Source organism: Cydia amplana, chromosome 12 (genome assembly GCF_948474715.1).
Source record: "Cydia amplana chromosome 12, ilCydAmpl1.1, whole genome shotgun sequence".
Classification (NCBI taxonomy): Eukaryota; Metazoa; Arthropoda; class Insecta; order Lepidoptera; family Tortricidae; genus Cydia; species Cydia amplana.
The window spans coordinates 8,018,068-8,041,130 of NC_086080.1; the positions used below are offsets into that span (position 1 = coordinate 8,018,068).

The 23,063-nt window shown below is 37.1% G+C and overlaps 2 protein-coding genes across 3 annotated transcripts in view; both read left to right on the plus strand.

Annotated features, from left to right (window-relative positions):
• The first annotated feature begins 1,333 nt into the window (after positions 1-1,333).
• LOC134652593 (transmembrane protein 47) overlaps positions 1,334-23,063 on the plus strand; it is a 30,899-nt gene continuing 9,169 nt past the window's right edge. The window contains exon 1 of one of the 2 annotated variants that reach the window (XM_063507754.1): positions 1,334-1,389. In XM_063507754.1, the coding sequence (XP_063363824.1) occupies positions 1,339-1,389 (51 nt within the window). In that variant the 5' untranslated portion in view covers positions 1,334-1,338. Of the gene's footprint in view, positions 1,390-7,588; positions 7,833-23,063 lie in introns of those variants that run through there. The other variant, XM_063507752.1, reaches the window with a different exon arrangement.
• LOC134652912 (uncharacterized) lies at positions 2,284-3,185 on the plus strand. The gene has a single exon (XM_063508147.1). The coding sequence runs from the start codon at positions 2,319-2,321 to the stop codon at positions 3,021-3,023; it is 705 nt and encodes a 234-aa protein (XP_063364217.1). The 5' UTR covers positions 2,284-2,318; the 3' UTR covers positions 3,024-3,185.

Here is a 23,063-nt window from a genome sequence, read left to right on the forward strand (position 1 = left end):
TAAGTGCAAGGCAGTTGAGACGGAATTTTTGACGCTTGCAGCTTGCCCTTGATTTGGACTCATTTTGGACTATACGATATGTTTCGGAAGGTTGGCGAAACTGCATTGTTTATATTGTCTGTGCTCTAATGATTGACAGTGAAGTGATTTCGGATTGGACGGATTGGATGGATGCTGCATCTCGCGAGAGATTTGTTTGTGTATTGATACATTTTTTCGAGGAACAAATATTGTTAGTTCTACATTGCTAGTTTTAAAATAACAAATCGATGTGAGTTTATTTTTTGCTATGATCTAAAGTGTTTGTTTGGTAATAAGTAATTACTTTTGCGATGCCCTAACCGTATTATTTTATGTAAGTTGTAAGCGACCTATATTTTTATCTCTTGATTTATATGTAGCATTCCGTTGTTATTAATTACACCTCAGTTCCATTATTATACCATATATAGGATATACTGCATTCTGTTTCTTTGCATCATCTGCCAAGGCAAGCTAAGTGATTCATAATGTGTGTATGTACTTTTGCAATACATTTGTTGCATACAAAACATCAATTATTAGTGTGCATCATTGATCGACATTGTATAATCCACAGCATTGTTACTAACATTGCGTTGTTTACAACATTATGTATGCATTTCCATTATTCAGTTACCACAACAAACATTGTCATGGTCACTGAAACCTTCAATTCTGTGTCACAGTGTTAACCTTAATATGCAATAAATGGGTAGTTTGTATAAAAAAATGTTAATTTACCATTTGAGTAATATTTTAGTCTTTTATTATGAAAGTAATGGGCATATTATTTGACAGTATTTTTTTTGACTTCATAAGATATTAGATGCAGAATTTAGATTGCCTTATTTATCTATGATAAAATTGCTGATTGCCTTATTTATCTATGATAAAATTGCTATCATTATGTAGGGTCTATGAGTAAATAAGTACAATTATTGACCCTGAATATGTTATTGGATTGGTAATATGTATTATATTTTGTTTTGATTAAATTCTAAACAAAGTGTAGGACTTCTAGAATGATGAAAGTAAATTCATATTTTTAAAAACTTATTTGGTGATACTCCACAAGTCCCACTACACATTGTACATTCATTATTTTTCATAAGTCATTGTTTTTGTTTGAACAACCACTATTTTGAGTATGATAGGAAGAAATAGAAACCTCATCGTTAAAATGCAATCAGTCATTTAAAACATTTGAGGTGATTAGTTTATAAATGTATCAAAAAAATAATCTGGATTTTGCTATTATTCAGCCTGGTATTTTTTTTGCAAAATAACGAATTTTTATATTTTGTACAGGATACGAACATGGCGTCGACTACAATGATCGAGACTGTGACTATCACAAGACCGCTCAAGGTAAGTGATAAATAATATCACATTTATGTCTAATACCTGCAATTACATTGTCATGTTTTGTAGGATAATGCAAAGAGAATGCTTGTATTGTGTGAGTTACTATATTAGCATGTAAATACCTACTACTGAAATGGGATCTCGCAGAAAACCGTACCCGCAAAAAACGGGATGTACAGTGAGAAAGAGCCCTTACCGGCAAAATTAAATTAGGTATTTTAGTTACTTATATCCATTTCCTTAGACTATTTATTTTTCATTATAATGTTGCGAATGGTACTATTGAATTGTACTACGGGACTTAATCTTGTACAATTCAATAATGTGTAAAAATCGTGAAAGTTTAAATCAGGGGAATGGTACCTACTGTTGATGTTGGATCAATGTTTTATTTTCTCCTTAGTTATGTTTTTTGATCATTTTTACTCATTTAATATCCATTTGGCAAAATAATATGATAAAATTGATTATGTCAACTTTTCTTTTTTAACTATCCCAGTTTACTTTGATTACTGATGAACTAAAATCAATGGTTACCAGTTGAGTTAGATACAGAGGTGCCTAACCAGATGAGGAGCTAATTATATTATGGAGTAGAACCAACGCAGAACAGAGACATTATTCTGAATAATATTACTTGAGTGAATTTAACTACCTACGCTTTGTATTTTATTACTCCCCTTATCAGGTTATTATGTCACGTCTCACACGCGTTGTAGAATTATTCATAGCGCACTAAAGTAGCTACTGCAGCGAGCAGGTACTTAGATAACAAATGGATTAGTTGCGAGGGCTTATTTATTTAATATTGCCTCTCCTTGATCCAATTTAAAAAGCCTTTTACGTGTGCAATCTGCGAGAAAACCGTCAAGTGCGAAGCCGAGTATTGGATTAGTAACGCGGGAACGACGTTAGTGGAGCCAGGAGGCGTGATGCAGACACACGGCAACTTGACTGCGAACTATTTGTGGCAACCGGGGGAGTTCGCCAGGCGGGTGCTCGGCGAGCGGCCTTCCCCCGTTCCTCCGACAAGAGAGCTCTGGCCTCCGCCGCAGCAGCCCATCAGCATTAGCACTCTACATGTCGCTTATCTCCAAGATGAACCCTACGCGAGACGGACTTCGACACTCCCCCCACAACCATACGTACCTACCACAATCCCCGTTGAGTACGATTACGGACCTCGAGTATGCACTGTGGGAACTAATACCGAACCCGCACCGAATTTATTCGACAGGATGAGAATTTTGCTCAAACGTAAACAGGATGATGTCGTTGTCGCTCAAACTGGCCGCCTCACCGCCGTCCGAGAAACCGCTATAGACGGAAAAGATGAAGAAAATCCAGCTAGAAAAGCGTTCAACGGTCTCAAAAAGGCACTCTCCGGTGCAAAGTACAAAATATCTCCCGGATCGGAGACTGTAGACAGCCCTAAGATATCATATGAGATGCCGAAACCGGGGGATAGAATGACAACGACCTTTGGAGCTAGAGAGTCAAGGAGTTGGTGCAAGCTGCCTTCGGGAGCTGAGTGTCGGCGGCGACTCCGTACTATAGGAGACTGGTGCTCCCGCCGACCGCGCCGACCGCCACGAAGACAGTCGCATCCACCTCGGCTACAGATTACCCAGGTCTGATGAGCAGAAGATAGAAATCGTCTTGGAGCTTTCCAGTAAAGTGTGCAGTAAAAGTTCCTGCTACTACTTGTCACCATAGCTTATTGCTTATGGCTAAACAATGTTTGTGTTGTAGCATGATTGAAGTTTAGTAGCGTTTGGCTAATAAATGTGTCTCGGTAATCTGTGTTTTGTTGGCGCGGGTGGGGCTCGGGGCGGACGGGGCGCGGGCTGCGGCGGCGAGGGCGGGCGGCAGTCTCGTGTCAGGCGTCGAGTCGCCCGGTCCGCCCGCCCAGCGCCGAGGCCCGCCCTGCGTACCCACACAAAGCCGAGATCCAGACACCCCTTCCTTATCTGTCCCGTCATAAACATACTGCATAGAAAACTGCACGGTAGCGTTATTGTTAAGTTCTCTTTTGTGGTAAAGGTGATTTGAGTGTAGAATCACTGTACCGACGCGATCCAATGCGCAAATCTGACGGAACTCGGAATTTTCTGGTGGATTTTTTCATCTACAATAATATGTTCGATGTTTTTATCAGATTGGACTTCGTTATTTTGTGAAACAAGAGAGACATGGCTCTAAAATATTTCATTTTCACGATAGAATACAAGTCGTAAAAATTACATGCTGATTGGCTTGTTTGTTGAAATTCAAAATCAACCTGAAACAAATACTGTAGCGACATACATTCATGACATTAAATTGAATACACCTAATCAAATTATTAATCCTTTAGGATCATTTACGTTAATCACGTAGTTTTGATATAAAAACAGATCGTCATACCAATCACTAATCGTTTTACTAAAATTAATCGCTAATTAATTCAAGGCGTGACCTGGTTTTAGACTTGGTAAACAGTTATGTAGTTATAACTTGAATGTAACTGAAACTTTAACATCTGCATTGCAAGAAGTCATATTACGATTCTAATAAAGCTCTCTATTTCTTTGTCTAAATTTTTAAGGCAAGGTACTCGTCGATGGATACCTTGTAGTTTGTTAGGTAAAAGAAAGAAAAAAAAACTATAACGGCATGGGAAAGACATATCTGTAGATAATATGATAATTTCATATTATTATTTACCCTCTCTTTCTTAATAAACATTGACAATGGTAACTTTTCCGTCACGTGAGCCTATGAACAATCACTGGGGCTGCATATACCCACAGAATTTGACTCTGAAAATTATGGCACAATAGTTGGCACACAGGTTCTATAATATAACTGCCTCAAAACTTTTTATTCCAACTATTGTAGCGGTTTGAAATAATCGGTTTTAAAGTTTGAATATAGATGTACCTACTAAATTTGCAAATAAGCCCAGAGGTTACGAGGATACCTCAATAAAGAACTGTTAATACAGTTACCTGATAGCGTTCATAAGCAAAGAAAGCGAAACGGCTGATACACGTGAGACGGCATCGTTTCACTTTCATCGACGGACGTTCCGAGACAGTGCTTATACGTACAAAAATATAATGGCCGGCAGTCATGCTACGCGTCATTCACACTGTCTGAAGCTTTCTTCTCATGTGCTCCTTATATGTTTTATTACTTTCCCACGTACATGTCTACGAGCTGCCGGTAGATTCAGTACGTTCAATAACGTGCATATAAAATGAGTGTCAGCTTTTGTGAATCAATCTGTATATGCTAGGCTAGACAGTTGCCTACGTGAAGATTTTCTATCAACACAAATAAGTCTAAGAAAGTCGCCAAGTACGAGCTTAGGTACCTCTTAGACATTTTGTTCGATTCAGTGATGCATTCTCGATGCAGTCACTAACATAGTCTAAGATACTCTATCTCATGGGTCAGCAAACGTTTATAAAAAAAGAACCAGCCACAGGAGAAATAAGTAAAGATTCAAAGAGCCTCATTGGAATTAGATTAGCTGGAAGAGATCCCGATAAGTATATTTTTGTAAATTGTATATGAAACTGTGTTTATTTATTTTTTTATTTTTGCACAATTAAATGAGTACAAATGGCCGACTTAATGCCTTAAGGCTGTTATGTACAATAAAGTGATTACGACTACTAATTGATCTATTTAAGTTGTAATTTTCAGGATATTAAGAGAGCCGCAAGGCTAATGTAACCCGAATGAGCCGCGTGCGGCTTGCGGGCCGCGGTTTGGTGGTCTATCTTGACACACTCGCGGAATAATAAAAACCGACTATCCTATCCTATAACATTTTTAACGATTAGGATTATCAACGGTAGATAGTTAGATACTGCAAAAGGCTCGAATCGACCACGAAAACGATCGAACAAATTTTTACGTGAACACTGTATTCTTTGCTAGAAATAGGTACACGACGTAGACTTGTTAGTCGAATATAAGAAAGTAACATAACATAGAAACGCAAACCTTTATGCTGTATATATTGGTACGAGCATCGTCCGGATGTCCGGAAGCGCGCTGCATACATAAACGCTGCTATGTAAACAGTTTGCTTAAAGAAATCGTTTAATTGTATCAGTTTAAACAAATGAATGCTTAGAATAGACAAATCGTTTGTTTACTTAGCTGAGCTGGCTACCGAGCGGATGGTTCTTTTATTGAAATATCTACACATACAAACGAAGCAGATCGAAACATATTTTATAAGGGATCACTTCTAGTTAACCTTACATAGTGATAAGCTAGCGTGCTTAACAGACATACAAAAAAACAAAGAAATAAAAAACATAGCAAAACATTAGCACGACACAATTCGTCGCAACTGAAATACTGACTGAGTAATTAAACTTACAAAAACGCCTATATTGCTCCTACAACATTTTGGCAACGCAACTCTATCAACGTTAAGTCTTTTTGTCACGACATTCGTATTTTTTCATCGCGTGTTCGTGTTTTATTCCAATATTGGTATCGCCAGAGTAATTTTTGTCCAGCGCTGCGGCGCTGTGACGCCACGGGCGACCTCATTCGGTGGCCAGCCTTCCCCCACAACACGTGTGCTCCTTTCTGTGACCTAAATTTCTAGGAAAGTCGTGCGGAAAGGGTGGCTAAGCTGCCAGTAATTTAACCTGTGTACAGTTACGGTCCAACTCACACACTTTTTTACTCTGTGGCTTTGGAATAAGGTGAAAATATGGTACACGTGTTTATCACAGTACCTCTGCTCTACCATACACCTATTTACGCCTAACCAGCAAAGAAATGCCACTTAATGTAGGACTGAATTATTGCGTTATAACTTATAAAGAATATTTAGCATGGCAAACATTTTCATTCTAACAGATATATGCATTACAGTATCTTATTTTAATGCGTGTAACGAGTACAGGTTTCACATATATATTTGGAAAATGAAGATAGAAAATGTACTATAACCGTCTTAGTATAATTGAAGTAAATTATGCGCGATGATTAATAGCTCGTGTGAACAAAGTGGTAACTTGTACTGTCTCTGCTTGTACAAAAAATATGTTTAAAAAAATCGCATCTATATCAAAAGAATTAAGGATCGAAATCAAATGTTTTGGTAAAAAAATGTCAAACCATTAGACTTCAATAAATAAGGGTTGTCGACATAAAACTGACTGCATCGGTGTCAACATCTATTAGCAATGTTTTCAAAGCTTCCTGGGCTTTCTTTTTATTGGTATCATCAATCACCTTTCAATCAGTGATTTACTTAACCCAGGCCGCATTTTTCTGTTGTGCCCGGCTCAATCGACAGTGACAAATTAAGTTCTATCGCTCAACGGCTTTTGTGGGCCACTTCGGCTGTGATACGGAAGATACTAATGGACTTTATTGTCCCTTTCGCTTTGCATAATCCTGAATTATGGCTTTGAATTTAGAAGTAAATACATTTATTGGGTATTCGATCAGAAGACTAAACTTTGCTTTGATATATTGGACACGAGTTGTTCTTGTTTTGGGGCGGGTTGTTTCAAACCCGCAGCAATCTTATTGTTACGTCCAATTGTAAATATGGGAACTTAGACGTAGCTATTTGTATTGGATGGCAGTTGCAGATGCTGTTTAACGATGATCGCTTTGCTCAATATTGTTAGTGCAAACGCAAACTGTACACAAGCTCGCAATTACAGACGGCGTAAGGCGACTAGCTTAGAACCAATATGTGATTAACTGTAATCGCTAGACATGGGGTGGCGTAGCGTGAAACACAGGCTATCCCTCGCTATTCCGAGATCCGTATTCCGTACCCGAAGCCCGAAGGGACAAATTACGTATTTGTCAAACATAAATAACATTACCTTACATAGAGGCATCACCAAATTACTATGCGCCGCCTTAGTTAGACAGGTCTGTAAGATTGAGTTTTATTAGGCACGCCTTTTTCCTCGTCTCCATTTCTTCCTTTGTCAGATAATCGATTACAAACACCACTCCACTCCACTTTTAAATTTCTTCTAAGCTTAATCGATTACAAATTGTTCAATCGCATTGCTATATCCGACCTTTCCATCCTGATCCTTGAAATTAATTTAACTATCACCGCAATTTAGTGTTTGATCAGAAGCGTTGCTGGGCGCCGCGTAGACCATACCTACTGTAACAATCCACTTATTTATAGATCCCTTTATCAGATTGATTTCTGTGATTGATAAACTCCGAACAGTTGTCTCCAAAGTGTTGTGATTAGCAAGTGGTTGTGTAATGTGTTGAGCTGAGTGCCGGCTGGGTGTAGCGGAGTGGCGGGTCGGTAGCGCTACATGCAGGGGCGCGCGGCCGCAGGCCCGGGCGGGCTCCGCTCCAACCCGCGCGCCCTCCCGCCGGTGCTGCCGCCGCCGCCCCAATTCGCGACCGACCAGGAAGCGATGCCGGCCAACCAGATAGCCCAGGTGCCACCCTGAACTGATCATTCGTAGCAATTACTATTTCTGCTTAGATTTTTTGCTGCGAAACATTCTAGCACTTCCTTCAATGTGTCATTGGTAATTGATATGACACATTGCTGTGACTGTTGTCATTCTGTTTCCTATTTTTAAAATTAGAAAGATAATAAGGTATTAACATCAGCAATAAATCTATCTCACATTGGTTTAACAGGTCGTTAAGGTACTCATGGAAGACAAAAGGCTCCAAAATTATACCTTGTGGCACTCCGAGCATTATAGCCGGGCCACTTGACTGAGTTCCGTTAACAGCCACTTAATGGGTTTTCTTTTATAATATTAAGTAAGTCAACGAGGGTTTCAATTGGCATACCGCGTTTCTTCCGTCTGAAATGTTTTCATTGTTAACGGGAAATGGCTTGACCATAAACCACAATGTACTTGAGTACAGTAAAATTAGTGTATAGTCGCCATCAGGCGGTCTAGCATGATTTGCGTCCTCGCGCGCGACTTCATACATCAAGCGCGACTTCAAGTATGGACTCAGATCTAAAATGGTCGTGTAATTAATTCTACAAGGTACGGATGAACGGAAGTTCTCGTAACTAAACCACCCGGGATTTTAGCACTCTTATTATTATTTGATTTGTTTAGACAGAATGAGGTTACAAAGAATAATCCGCGGATAATCTTTCCACCGAAAAACTTGTTTGATGTTCTGCACACTCTTAGGAAGTAATACATACATCATTAATCACTAATATATCTTTCTAAATAAAAGGAACTACAATTTTAGGAGAGGAACTATATAAGAAATAAAAAATACGCACGAATACAAAACTTTCTCTCATTTAATAATCACACCCATACTAAAACCATACGACAACACTTATTAATAATTGTCACACAGAATAGTATATATGTAAACAACATACAATGGATATAGGTGTTCTATGGTAAGTTATCAATCATCAATACAATATTATAAAACAAAGTCCCCTGCCGCGTCTGTCTGTCTGTATGTTCGCCATAAACTCAAAAACTACTCTACGGATTTTCATGCGGTTTTCACCTATTAATAGAATGATTCTTGAGGAAGGATTTGGTGTATAATTTGTAAAGGTTTTGTGTACATTCGTTGAACTACCCGTGCGAAGCCGGGGCGGGTCGCTAGTATCTTATAAATTGCATGCTACAAGCGAGAAATAGCATTCTACCTCTTCGTTAAAACACATGCGCCTTGAATCGGTTTTTGTGATTTTCACAAAGGAAAATACAGTCAGTCTGTAAAGTAGGTGAAGCGGAGAAATAATGACATTGTTATATCGAATGTTCAGCGGGTACAGGCAAGCTTTAAAGAATACGTTACGTGTACCCTACTAAACCTTGTAATTTTATTCATATTGTAACATATTGCATGTGATTTTAGATACATAATAGCCGGCTACGAAGGTGCAATAAATTCAATCGATCGTTCAAATACTTCATGCAATTATAGGTAAGACTTGTAGAGGCCCTATATGTATACATGTTCATAAATTTAATATATAATTAATTGATGACTGGAGAATTGTATAAACAGTCAGTCAGTTCAGTAGGCTCTAACATTATTTTTTTTATTTAAGGTTCGGAAAATGTTACTATTCAACCAATGATCATGTTCTCTTACGGGCAGGTACGTTTGCGACATCTATCAATCCACATGTCTGTGGTAACGGCGTCGAGCATGAATATGTCATTGTAGGAAGTTGCAATACACGAAAGTTTGCCGAGGGTAGCTTACCGTTGGAGTTTGTGCCTATTCCGACTTACCTTTGTGTTCCTGGGTAGTGTGACCTAAATGTACTCGCTATTATTTACTGAGATTTAGAGCGCACTAAGTTGAATTTAATGCTGCGGTTGCCGCCTTAGAGAAGTGCAGGCTGAGTATTCCCATTGCGCACTGAGCTTGAGTCGAATGGTCATTCGAGTTTGAGTAGGTGTGACCTCGAAACCTGGGACAACGAAATTTGTTGGAAGCGGGTGTTAGAAGCATAGAACCATAGAACCAATTAGGACGCAATCGACTTGTTCATGTTAATACATCGTAGCTTTGAAACTTGATAAAGGCCTCTGAAGCTGGCTGACTTTACAAGTTTTATGTTGGTAAAGTTCATGGTGCGTAAATATATCACGAAATTTAAGAAGCCTGAATACCAACCGTGAAAACACTGCTTATGTTTAGATTGAAATGATTTAGTTAAGATTTGAAAAATATTTCCAACTCAGCATATTTGGCAAGAGTTTTAAATTTGAAGTGCACATCGTAAAACTGATTTGAGTTTTTTAAATGCTTTAGTCTTTGCCAACTCCAATAAGTATTAACCATACACAAACGGAAAACGGTCTTATTAGCTATGAAAAGTGCGGGTAGGGGAAGTTTCTAGTTAGAAGCGATGATCGCGCTTGGCGTAGAAAAAACAACATTCGTGGGGTCAAATTCTCATACTGTATATCTGTCAACACACTAATTTAGACGGACTATGCTAACTCTGCATGACATTTGCAAAGTCATCATTAATGTCAAATATCTATGCCAATATGACGTTTATAATCACTCTAATGTTTCATGTGTTCCATAGCAACCAAAGTCTCCCACACAACCAACACTGTGTTTGGGGTTCGACTCTCGTCCTTCCTTCACTCCAGCGATTGTAGTATAACTCCTGACATTGTTTCAACTGTTTCAAGCAACTGCGGCTATGGCTGAGGCGAAATTGGATTTTTCCAAGCTTCATGAAGAATTTCTGTTTATTTCTGGCTTTGTGTTGTTTTATCTATTGTGATCTCTATTCTTTAGTACTTCTATTGTGTATTTGCAATATGTACTTATGTCTATTTCCTTGGCACGTTAAATCAGTTTATTTTTCCAATTGTCAAAAGCTCAGGACGTAGGACTAGGATAAACGCTACATGAAAGAGAGTGGGAGAGAGGTCCTATTGCGTATAATTTTACTTTGTTTCTGCCCTCTACGTTTTGGCACACATGATCCAATTTATTTCGCAGGTCCTATAACAAAGCGGATATTAGGCAGGCTTCTGAATCTTTTGATGTTGTAATACGTTTTATTGATGTTAAAGGCTGTAAATAAACACGTACCTACATCGATAGAACCAACCTATAGTATAGGTACCTATTAATTATCCATTTGGATATTGACATAAAGAAATATCGTTTTTTACACATCGCGTTTCGAACGCCTCATATTTTGTAAAATGATTCACCAAATATTTTACTGAATTTAAATACCTACACAATCAAAACATCACTCTTTAAACGGCCAATTTGTTTCCATTATCAATGTAAATGAGGGGCACAACCAAAAGTGCGACTTCATTTGAAGTTCAAATCAAGCGTTGAATATTCCGTGCTTTGTTCCATTATTGATGCAAATTCTGCAGGTTGGCGGGCCGAGCCCCATTTTTCTAGGTTAATGTATTCTCATAAAATTCAAAAGCGCTTCATTCCGCTCGGATTTACGAACTGCTAATACGTAACTTGGAACATGGACGTTCAGCTAGCGTGTAAGCAGCATGGTAATTAGACGTGGTAACTAACAAGCTGTGATGGTAATGAGAAAATATGTAAACACGGTATATGACTTAATAAGCATGTTTCTAAGTTGCTGTATGTTCTTTTAATATCCATAGCGCTCCATTAGGCGCGGACTAAATATACGTTTCATACAAGTTCACCTAGCACGTGAGCAGCATGGTAATGAGAAAGCGGGAAATAGAAGAAATGGTAGGTAATGATTATGAAAATGTATCGGTTACTATATATTATACCTTAATCAAAGTGTACTTAAGTTTACCAGTAGACAAAGCTTCAACAGTGATACTTATAGTTTGAGATGACAGATGGTTTTAGTACATTTAATTTTGTGCCAAAAAATAATCGATGTACTTAATACTAACATTAATATACCGCCTAATAATATATGATAGAATAAAGGTAGACAATTTTATAGGAACATATCTGACCGAACAAAAAAATAATAATTCAATTTGAATTGAATCGAGCCTTGCATTCAAAGCACGGAGTTACCAACTGAATTGAATTTCTTGAAGATATTTCGAATAAACTTGGTACCTACATAAGTTTACATATGTAGGTACTTATATACGTATTTACTCCATTATCATCATGTCGCGATATCCATTGTTCATGTTTTTCTTGGAAGTTACAACAATAATGCTTCTTCAGGTTACCCATTTATCACGATCACTTTCTAAATGTTCACACGATACATTCAACCGTGACAAATCTATACCCGTCAATTGAGGATACATATATGTCTACGAGAACATATCCTCAATTGAAATAAACTGGAGATATACCTTCATCTAACCCAATATTAGTTTCATAAATCATAACGTACCTAATCCAGACTTTATTTTTCGCTCCGAGTGACCCTTCCCATTTGCCGGGAAGCCTGCACGTGGACGGTTCCTTTATAATCCAATGAATGAAATTCCTCTCGCTGACACACGTTTCCGGTCGATTCTATATTGTGATTGCTCTTTATTAACAGACCAATGTATCACCCTTCCAATGAACCATCTGTTCTGAAACAAAGTGCTATAAAATTAAATAAATAAGACTTAGGGAAGCTGCAGCAAGCTCGAGTGAACGCAAATGCAGTTATCACATAATTGTAAACTTTGTTGAAGTGTTAAATGAGGATCAATTTACGTGAGACAGACACCCTTTTCAGAGACGTCGGGCTCAAGAGCGGCGGGCGCTAACAGCTGATGCCGCGACTCCCGGCCCGACGCTCGATCGATGACCGCTCCCCTCACCCCGAGACACCCACCTCACTTTCCCGCTTTCTTTCCCTCAGTACGTGCTGGGGAATTACTTCAACCGCTTACCGCTTGGAGGATACAACTAAACGGAGTAGCCATTAACAGGCTTTCCCCTCTGTCGAAAATAGGCGGCCAACGGTCATACACAATGTATGGACTGACGTTTATCTGACATGGCTATTTTTACGTTACGCATACATTTGACGTTCCCCTCCCCCGCAAAAATCGGCAGACTGTTTTGTACAGAAAATTACAGACATGGCGTCTCCGTTTGATTATATCCTCCAAGGCTTACCGAGTGAGACATTTGACACGAACCGGAACGTGTTCTCCCTTTATGCAAAGTTGTTAAGGAGCACAGTTACACTGGTTTGCCTGTGTTGGATTCTTAAAGAAATGGTAATACACGGCCTCGTGTTCGGATTTGTACTTACTTCTTATTTGCACCCTAGCAGTGATGGATGACGAGTCTTATGCGACGTCACAGAAACACTACTCCTTTCTCTTTGAGGACGTTCATTACTTTGCGATGGAGGTTTCCTTTTGTCTCCGTCTCCTTTTCATGTTTCTGTAATCATTCATCGCGGATCAGCACTATTTTTGCGTAGCGCCTTATTCAATAAAGCTGCCCTTGTCCTACCTACTGACACCTAAAACCATTTTTTTATCAGAGGAGAAGGGCAGACTGAAAAGATTAGAAAAGCCTCCAAATGAAATTGACCAGTGAGTGTAAATTGCTAAATTGCCGTAAAAGATAAGTAATTAAAATTAACGCTTTTGAAGTTAGTGAGCTTTTCCAATCTTTCAAGAACAAAGCCAAAGGAAAAATTTTTTCGTCGGTGTAATTTTAATTTTTATTCGGCACAGTTTTTTTCTGTTTTCGGTCGGTCGGAAAATATAATAGTAGATAGGTACTATTTTTATAATTCGTAGAGTAGGTATCTACAATCCGTATTTAGGATTAAGCTACTTTTTTATTGCGTACCCAGATAAGTTTTAGTTTAGACGTATGATTGATACGTAGGCAAATTTGATCGGCTTACATTACATTGTGTTGTAACAACTTCCTTGATCTTGGGGTATAAAAAAAACTATATGTAATTAAATTAAGGGCCACTTGCACCATTCACTAACCCGGGGTTAACCGGTTAAACCTGGAGTTAACACGGTTACCAGTACAATTTGACACTTGGTTAACGGTTTAGTCGGTTAACCCCGGGTTAGTTGGATGGTGCAAGTGGCGCTAAGTAACCTAAGTTACCTTACCATACCGTGTGTACTTTGCTGACTTTCGGGTCTTAATATGCTGAGGTGAGACCATTTCGTGTTAAACTTTTAACTTATTTCATGTACACTTTTGTAATTTATAGCGGTACGTTTGTATGTTATTTATGTTTTAAGTTTATCACGAATAAAAGTATTTGATTCTGATTCTGAATAGTGAATACCCAGCCGCATTACCTACAGACTACAGTAGACAGAGGAAAACATCTTTGCAATTTAATTGCGATCCTGAGCGCCTACCGCGAACCACGTTCGAAGTGTTGCCTCTTTGTCGCACTTGTAAATTCGTACGTAAGTGTGACAGGGAGGTAACACGTCGAACGTGGTTCGCGGTAGGCCCTCTGATCTGCCGGATCTGTGGACGTTACCCAGATTTTAAAAAGAAACAGCCATCAAAGGAGTCTGCAGAAAAGGTAAAGGCAAATCCTGAGTCGTTTACTTAAAACTAGTGGATTAAACTGTGATAGCTGTAGACATCTTACTATCTTACGGTTTGTGCACTGGTATACTATTCGGAATTTCATTACTTTTCTAGATTGCATGGAATGGAAAGCGCTGCGCTGCACAATAATTTGCACCACTAAAGCGTAGTTAAAAAAAAAAAACAGAAAACGACGACATTAAATTTATTAAGTAAATGTTTATCCGTTCTAGAAAATGTTTTAGACGGGTTTTGTAGAAATACGGTTTACTTATTTATTGCCTGAAAACAGGTTGGATTTTAATGCATATGTATGTAAAGCCGTTTGAAAAACTAAAACTTTACGAGCTGAAATAAACACATGACGTATTGGTGTACGACGCAAGTTGGTGATAAGTTTGTTTTGGTCACATTTGACAAGTTGACATGACATCTAAGTATAATATGTATCTATTGATGTTTGTAGTGATGATACTAACTAAGACGTATCCGTTTATCATCAGTGATTTATCATATATAACGATTATTAATATTAATTAATGGTTGTATCTGTTTTAAGTTCATTGTTTATTTCTCTATATGTAGTTGGTTGGAATACTTGGAATGTTGTTTATAAGTATTTGATGTTATCATATTTTCAGCTTGTGACAAATAGCTGAAGCTAGTCTTATTTGACATATTTTGCGCCATTATCTTCATAATTATAAGTTGAGTATTCGGAACGGTCCCCCAGTTTTGTCGGTGCTCTGCATGACCTACCTCAACCCTCAACACGCGCCTATCGCCTAATCGAGCTTTAAAATTGGATTCTGTAATATCTGTCTACCTTTCCAATTACAAAACGAACGGCTTGCCGATGCCGGTACGTCCGTGCGCTGCGTCACTGCGGGTATTTTAGCGATTTAGGTGGCCTAGCCAAAAGTAGTCACAGAAAAAAAATTTTTGACGAATATATCAGATATCTGTCATCATTTGTTTTGCGCTGCCATGTGCTTTGTTTGTGAAAAACTGTACTGTATGTTGGCATTATTTGTTAAACATACCTACAACAAATTACAATATGATATTAATAATGTTCCTACTATCAATACGGCATATGACGTAAATATATATAGACATGTCTGAAATTCGGTATCTGGTTCTAATTTTTTTTAAGGACTTTCATATGAAAAATTGGATCATAAAATTAATGGACTTCAAAGGCAATTATTTTGCTGCGCCCTTATAGGCATGTCAAACCTTCTATTTCTTATAAGCTGTATGATTAAAGCCTTAGTAAAATGTTCTTCTATTCCACAGGAAAGATACCCTCATGAACGTTTTTGATCCATCTCGTGTAAAAATAACAACACCTTGAAGATATTTATCCATTTATTTTCTTGTCTTATTCCAATTCACAATAATCTCGTCTTATGACAACCGTTCGCTAGCAGGACTCAACAACCAAAGAGAGCTGTCCGCCAAGTGTCTTTCTTTTTATACCCAACCAATAACAGTCTTCAATTTCAAACTACCCTTAACTTTAAAAACTTATTAAGTAGGTATGCTAGGTCTTATTTCAAACTACCCGTAACTTTAAAAACGAATTAAATAGGTATGCTAAATACCAAAAACCCTACACTCGTCCATCCTGACTCCGTGTATGTCCTCATACACGTGCCAGGTGGAAACCCTACACTTGGCCGACAGACTACGTATACTACTTAACAGTGGATACACTAATCGCATAGGATACGAAACAGTTTCAATCAGGCATCAGCAAGTCAAAATCTCAAAAACATCATCTAAATAACCTTTCGTATGTCTGCCACACAATTTGGACTAGAATTTACAGTTTCAAGGTTATTAATTCAGTGGTAAATTTTGACTAAAGCATACGAAGGGTTAAAATTGTTACTCTTCTGCCGGAGACATCCTGCTGGAGACGGCTCGCACCGGACTCTGGCGGCGCGAGGCGGGCTCCTGCTGGAGACGGCTCGCACCGGACTCGCACCGGACTCTGGCGGCGCGAGGGGGGCGGCTGCTGGAGACGGCTCGCATCGGACTCAGGCGGCGCGAGGCGGGGGACGCCGGTAGAGGTGCGGCGCTCAACTTGCTAAAAATATCCAACATTGGGTTAATAATCACAACAGTGTACACCTTGACTAGTAATTCAGGGTAACAGATCATTAATTGCCATTTATTATTCGATTTTCATGAGTAATGATCATCTCTATCTGCAGGTAGATAGTACACGAACCAATTCAATTCTCGTGACTGAAACAACAGAGTACACGAACCAATTCAATTCTCGTGACTGAAGCACTATCAATCTTCCTGCCATATATAATATGAACCAGTTCAAATCTTTTCTAAAATGGTAGTACTTAGCTGTGTCAGCACACGAATCAAATCAAATTCTCGTGGCTTCAACATCATTTTCCATTATCATGTCAAGAAATCTTCAATTATGAACCTCACTCTTGAGACAGGAATATTTCCCGAGAACCTTTCAGTAACTTTAACCCTGACTATAATTTATAAAATATTACTATGATGAATAACAGCGATAATTAAGTAATTATTGTGTACAACTTGACCTATTATGTTCCCATTATCAATGCATTAATCATCTGGTACTAAAAACCTATACCTAATAGCTCCCCTCCCAATGTTTTCAGAGAAGGTCGTATATTCTAGCTTGTTAGGATTTATCCAAGCTGACAAAGTACTTAGTCCATCAATTGCAAGACGCGTTGGGATTTTCAGACTATTAGATTTTTTTATAATATGCATATTGTTTTATGAAAGACACAGTATATTAATTCAGTAAACGTCTTTATAGCATACCAAATCCCGCAGTTCGGGAATAAACATAGCACCTAAATAGGCGTGTTTCCGCAGAAAAAGGACCAGTAATATTTTCTCTACACGTTGAATTAAATAAATTATACGTTTCAAATGTTACATGGCAGACATAAACGATAGAACTGCAAAAACCTGATGTTTTACCTATCCGTACCTTCCGACTTGTTCTAGAATACAATCAAAAATGTATACCATGGAATCGCATATTTTGTAACTGAAATATGGTATCATTTAACTACTGGGGTGATTACGACGACGTTGTAATTATGTTTAGGTTGTAAGAAAACTGCCCACGCAATATGTATCACCAATATCCACTAAGAGATTTCTTCAAGGAAATACTTGCGTTAATTGAGATCTACATACTGGAGCTTCGCCTTTTTGTAAACATAAAATATTAAGAATAAATCTTTTAATTACGATTTGCGCACTAGTATAAATATAATTATCAAATTTCAAGTTCGGCAATAAGTAAAAGTATAAAAGTGAATTCTTTACCGCAATACGTTATCTCTTATTATTAAATTATCTCTTTTAAAAACTGCCTCAATGGTAATCTACTATTATTTGACGAGTTTTTTATAGTTCATGCATTATTTAATATATCAGCTTATCTAGTAATGAGATAATGTTTATTATTGTACATCTATTTTTATCAAGTCTTAATTTAAACATAATAATATAACCAATAAGAGGCCATCAATCCTCCTCGATCTCGGTTTAATTGTGGTGAGTTCTACAGGTTCAACCATGCACTCTTCATTATCGCTTATATTAAAATCATCATATTAAAATAATTTCAATGTAATGCTGCAACATTAACTGCAGTAACCTATGAATTAAAAATATGATTCAATAATTCAATAATTCAATAATTCAACGATTCTACAATTCAATAATTCAACGATTCTACAATTCAATAATTCAACGATTCTACAATTCATTAATTCAACGATTCTACAATTCAATAATTCAACGATTCTACAATTCAATAATTCAACGATTCTACAATTCAATAATTCAACGATTCTACAATTCAATAATTCAACGATTCTACAATTCAATAATTCAACGATTCTACAATTCAATAATTCAACGATTTTACAATTCAATCAACCAACGATTCTACAATTCAATCAACCAACGATTCTTCTACAATTCAATCAACCAACGATTCTACAATTCAATCAACCAACGATTCTACAATTCAATCAACCAACGATTCTACAATTCAATCAACCAACGATTCTACAATTCAATCGACCAACGATTCTACAATTCAATCGACCAACGATTCTACAATTCAATCGACCAACGATTCTACAATTCAATCAACCAATGATTCTACAATTCAATCAACCAACGATTCTACAATTCAATCAACTAACGATTCTACAATTCAATCAACCAACGATTCTACAATTCAATCAACCAACGATTCTACAATTCAATCAACTAACGATTCTACAATTCAATCAACCAACGATTCTACAATTCAATCAACCAACGATTCTACAATTCAATCAACCAAATGACTCTTAATTCAATAAACCAAATGACTCTATAATTCAATAAACCAAATGACTCTATAATTCAATAAACCAAATGACTCTATAATTCAATAAACTAAATGACTCTATAATTCAATAAACCAAATGACTCTATAATTCAATAAACCAAATGACTATCAACTCGATACTAGATACTCGATACTAGATACTCGATACTAGATACTCGATACTAGATACTCGATACTAGATACTCGATACTAGATACTCGATACTAGATACTCGATACTAGATACTCGATACTAGATACTCGATACTAGATACTCGATACTAGATACTCGATACTCGATACTAGATACTCGATACTAGATACTCGATACTAGATACTCGATACTCGATACTCGATACTCGATACCTACTCGATACTCGACCAATAAATAAACAAAGCAACAAATCAATCAATTCACAGAAAATGTGCCGTTAATGAGCTAATTATTGTCCAATTTTGTTTATAATCAGATGGCATTATAAATGTGGAGCTTCCTTGCAGTTCAAATAGAAATTACAAAAGTTGGTCAAAGGCCTGACCGGCTGAGAACCACTCATAGATCGTATCTATTATTTCGTAAGATAAGATATATACGCGTTATTATATCGCATTGACATATTTAGGCAAAAATTTCTCATAATTGGTACACAAGTAATAGTTTCTATCGGTTCATCAAATTTATTTTTCTCAACTTATCCTCTGGCAATATATTCATCTTATACTTATGTTATATGTGCTAGATGTCGATGAACGAGATGAAGTCAAGCAATTCACGGTATCTAACACACATTACCATATCAATTCATTCATAATATAATAGTAAAAGTAGGTGTACATGACCTGATGTCCAGTGGCGCGTGCCTCTCGCTAAGGCTGTCGAAGCGGGGTTACTCCTGACTTTCACAACAGGACTCTGCTTCGGTCTGGATTCCTTTTTCACTGCCGCTGTTATTCCAGCTACATTCCCTTTTGCGAAGACCGAGGCTTCTGGTGTTCGCAAGCGCCGTTGATCATCATGAGTCATCGTCAGCCATATTCTCCAAGAACTCGGCATGAAACGTAAAAGTATCCGGTGTTACATATACCTATATACTATATCATAATACCTTATAAACTATAAAGGAATTATATGACAAAATAATGTTTAATCTATGCGTCGTAGCAAAAAAAAATGACTGAAAATTCAATGCCCCGTTTGCATAGTAAGCCATCTACTTATATTCCACAAATTTTAACATTAAGGATCAAAATCAAAACTCAAAATCTTCAATTAAATTGCGAGACCTGGTTATAAATCATAAATATCAATTTATCTCTGAAACTATGCGCCGTAGTGAAGAAATAATGAAAATTAAGGCACCCTTGAATACTCCAACCAACACATATCAAGACCCACGTGTTGACATATTCTGCCTAATTCCCACATGTGTGTGGGTAAGTAAGTAGCAAAGAAGTTAATAACTACAGTCACGTATCTATTTATTAAGAAGAACACGTGTACTTGATTTTGTTAACTGAACATTATTATGCCTAGCTGTCGGTGGCATGGTGGTTAAATACTTTGAATTCTCGACAAACTGACGCATATATTCTTATGATTACACATTGATATTATGTCCATTTAATTACATTTATGGGTCAAACTAACCTAAGTTTAACTGATATGCAATTAGATAGCCTATAATCATAATCATCATAATATTATTAATAAATGATGCAGGTACTCATTTAAATTAAATAAAAATGTTACCAGTACCATATTTCTTACGTAATCCATTAGAATTTCGTATAGTTAATTAATTATCTCCAAGCTCAGAATAAGGGTCATGTTATCAGTTATCTCACTAAATCAATAAGTAATAGCAGTAGGCGTGTACTTACGTTCTGCACACTTCTGAAGTGTAAAAATAACAACACCTTGAAGATATTTATCCATTTATTTTCTTGTCTTATTCCAATTCACAATAATCTCGTCTTATGACAACCGTTCGCTAGCAGGACTCAACAACCAAAGAGAGCTGTCCGCCAAGTGTCTTTCTTTTTATACCCAACCAATAACAGTCTTCAATTTCAAACTACCCTTAACTTTAAAAACTTATTAAGTAGGTATGCTAGGTCTTATTTCAAACTACCCGTAACTTTAAAAACGAATTAAATAGGTATGCTAAATACCAAAAACCCTACACTCGGCATTACCTACATAGTAAAAACTTTTATAGAGAGTAATTCTAAATGTAACTTTTACGTTAGCTATACGAGTATTTTTATTCTGCCCTGTCTAACCCTATAAGTTTTGGTGCACGAGAGCAGAATATGCATCATTACTCGATAACAGCTCCCATTTCACGTCAAAGCATTGTTATAATTGTTATAAATGGAGCCGGAGCGTTATCCGAGCGTCCCACTACTCCTAGTTTAATACGGGCGTTACAAAGCGCCATTATATATATACTGCCAGTATGAAATATGTCCAATTGTACTCGAGTTTATTGTTTATAATTGTAACAGAAGCCGTTAACCGCATATGCGTATTAATAATACAGTTATCCGTTATTACTACGTCCCTTTTAGGTGTATAATGCGAGTATAGTATAAAATCCGCATGCAATTACGTCAAACGTTACTCCTAAGTGTTTAATACGACAAAGACATTCAATTGTTAAATTCTACATGTTACAAAGTAGTGGTGTAAGTAGTTTACAGGCGAAGAAGAGGAACTCGTACGATGTTATTATGTTATGACCTTGGTTATGACCCTTATGTGGGTGTGGTGTGTGTGTGTCCGAGCTATAATTAAATTATTTCATATTTTCTGTTTAACGTTCTAGGCCGAAGGCACGCGTGGCCGTAAAAATTAAATAACAATAAAAAAAGGCTGTTACAGGCTTTATTGCATTTATGTAATATGAGCTTTTAAATAGCACGCAAAAATTGTCGTTATTGTTGGTTTTGGACGTTGGTCAATTCATTTACGACCATTCATATTAGGTACCCGCTGTCTACTAATAGCAACACAGTTTTAAATTAAGATTTACTCGTATGAATTATGAACATATCCGCCCTATTGACGAAATTTTGTCAACGATAGTATAAAACATCCATTTATGCAATTGGCGTCGCGCAAAAAATGCCGTTTTTTTTAAATACATTTAGGTTAGGTCGTTAAAATATTTGCAACTAACGATTACCATGGAACTGTTAAAAGAGTCTCCAAATACGTATGTACTGTGGAAATTACGAATAGGTATTACCAATCCCAGGCAAAACGTTTTGTTCAGCTAAATCATGGTCGTAATGAGGTTTTGTACGCTTCAGTTAAGTTACACCTAAAAGGGAGTTGTTAGTTCCTATCCAAACAGGGGTGGCACTGACTGGATGGATACCAAACACAAACTGATTACAATGGGAATGCTATTATAGGTGGAAATTGCCATCGTTAAATATAGTCAGCATCATCGTTTTCAATCGTATTTGCTACGCCAAAAGGCTGCTTTTCCAATAACATAATGAATTCAATTACGAGCTTTCGTAAAGCGTTTAGGGTTGATATTGGATATTATATGAAGCCCACTGGCACGTGGCATCACACACGAGTGATGACACTTGTCGAAGCGTATATGATTAGGAATATACGAGCATTATGCCATTTGGGCAGTGGAAATACACACTGAACATTATAACTTTTATCTATTAATTACTATTCAAAATATACAGCCAGCTCACAGACAGAAAGCGGAAGCTTAGCTTAATAATAAAACGTCACAGTGGAGCTCTACTTGACAACGTAAATGAGTTGTTACATGTTTTTAGTTACATGTTTCCCTATCTTGCATAGAACGCCGTTTAACGTAGAACTTTGAACGGTCATCAATCGATTGTACGGACGTCACGCTACGAGGCAGCCTGAGGATTAGAAAGCACTGGACTAAATAAGGTTAAAGTTAGGCAATTGAGACCAAATAACTATAATTAAGACTAGGTATATTTTCTGTAAAGTTTTGTAGCGAACAATTTTTTTTACGAATTAAACATTGGGTGGGTATTTCGTTATCAAGCAGATACTTTGTCTACAGATACTCTGTTATTGGAGATCCAATATCTGGATCATTCTGGATCACTTGGCGAGCATTCGATATACCTAGCTACATAGCTAAGTATATCGAATGCTCACCAAAATATTAAATTAAATCTAATCTTAGTAAGAAGCTAATTATAAGCTTTTAATCCTGGTTTGTTTCTATATCTTATAGCATTTTCTGGTCAGATAAAATTAGATATCT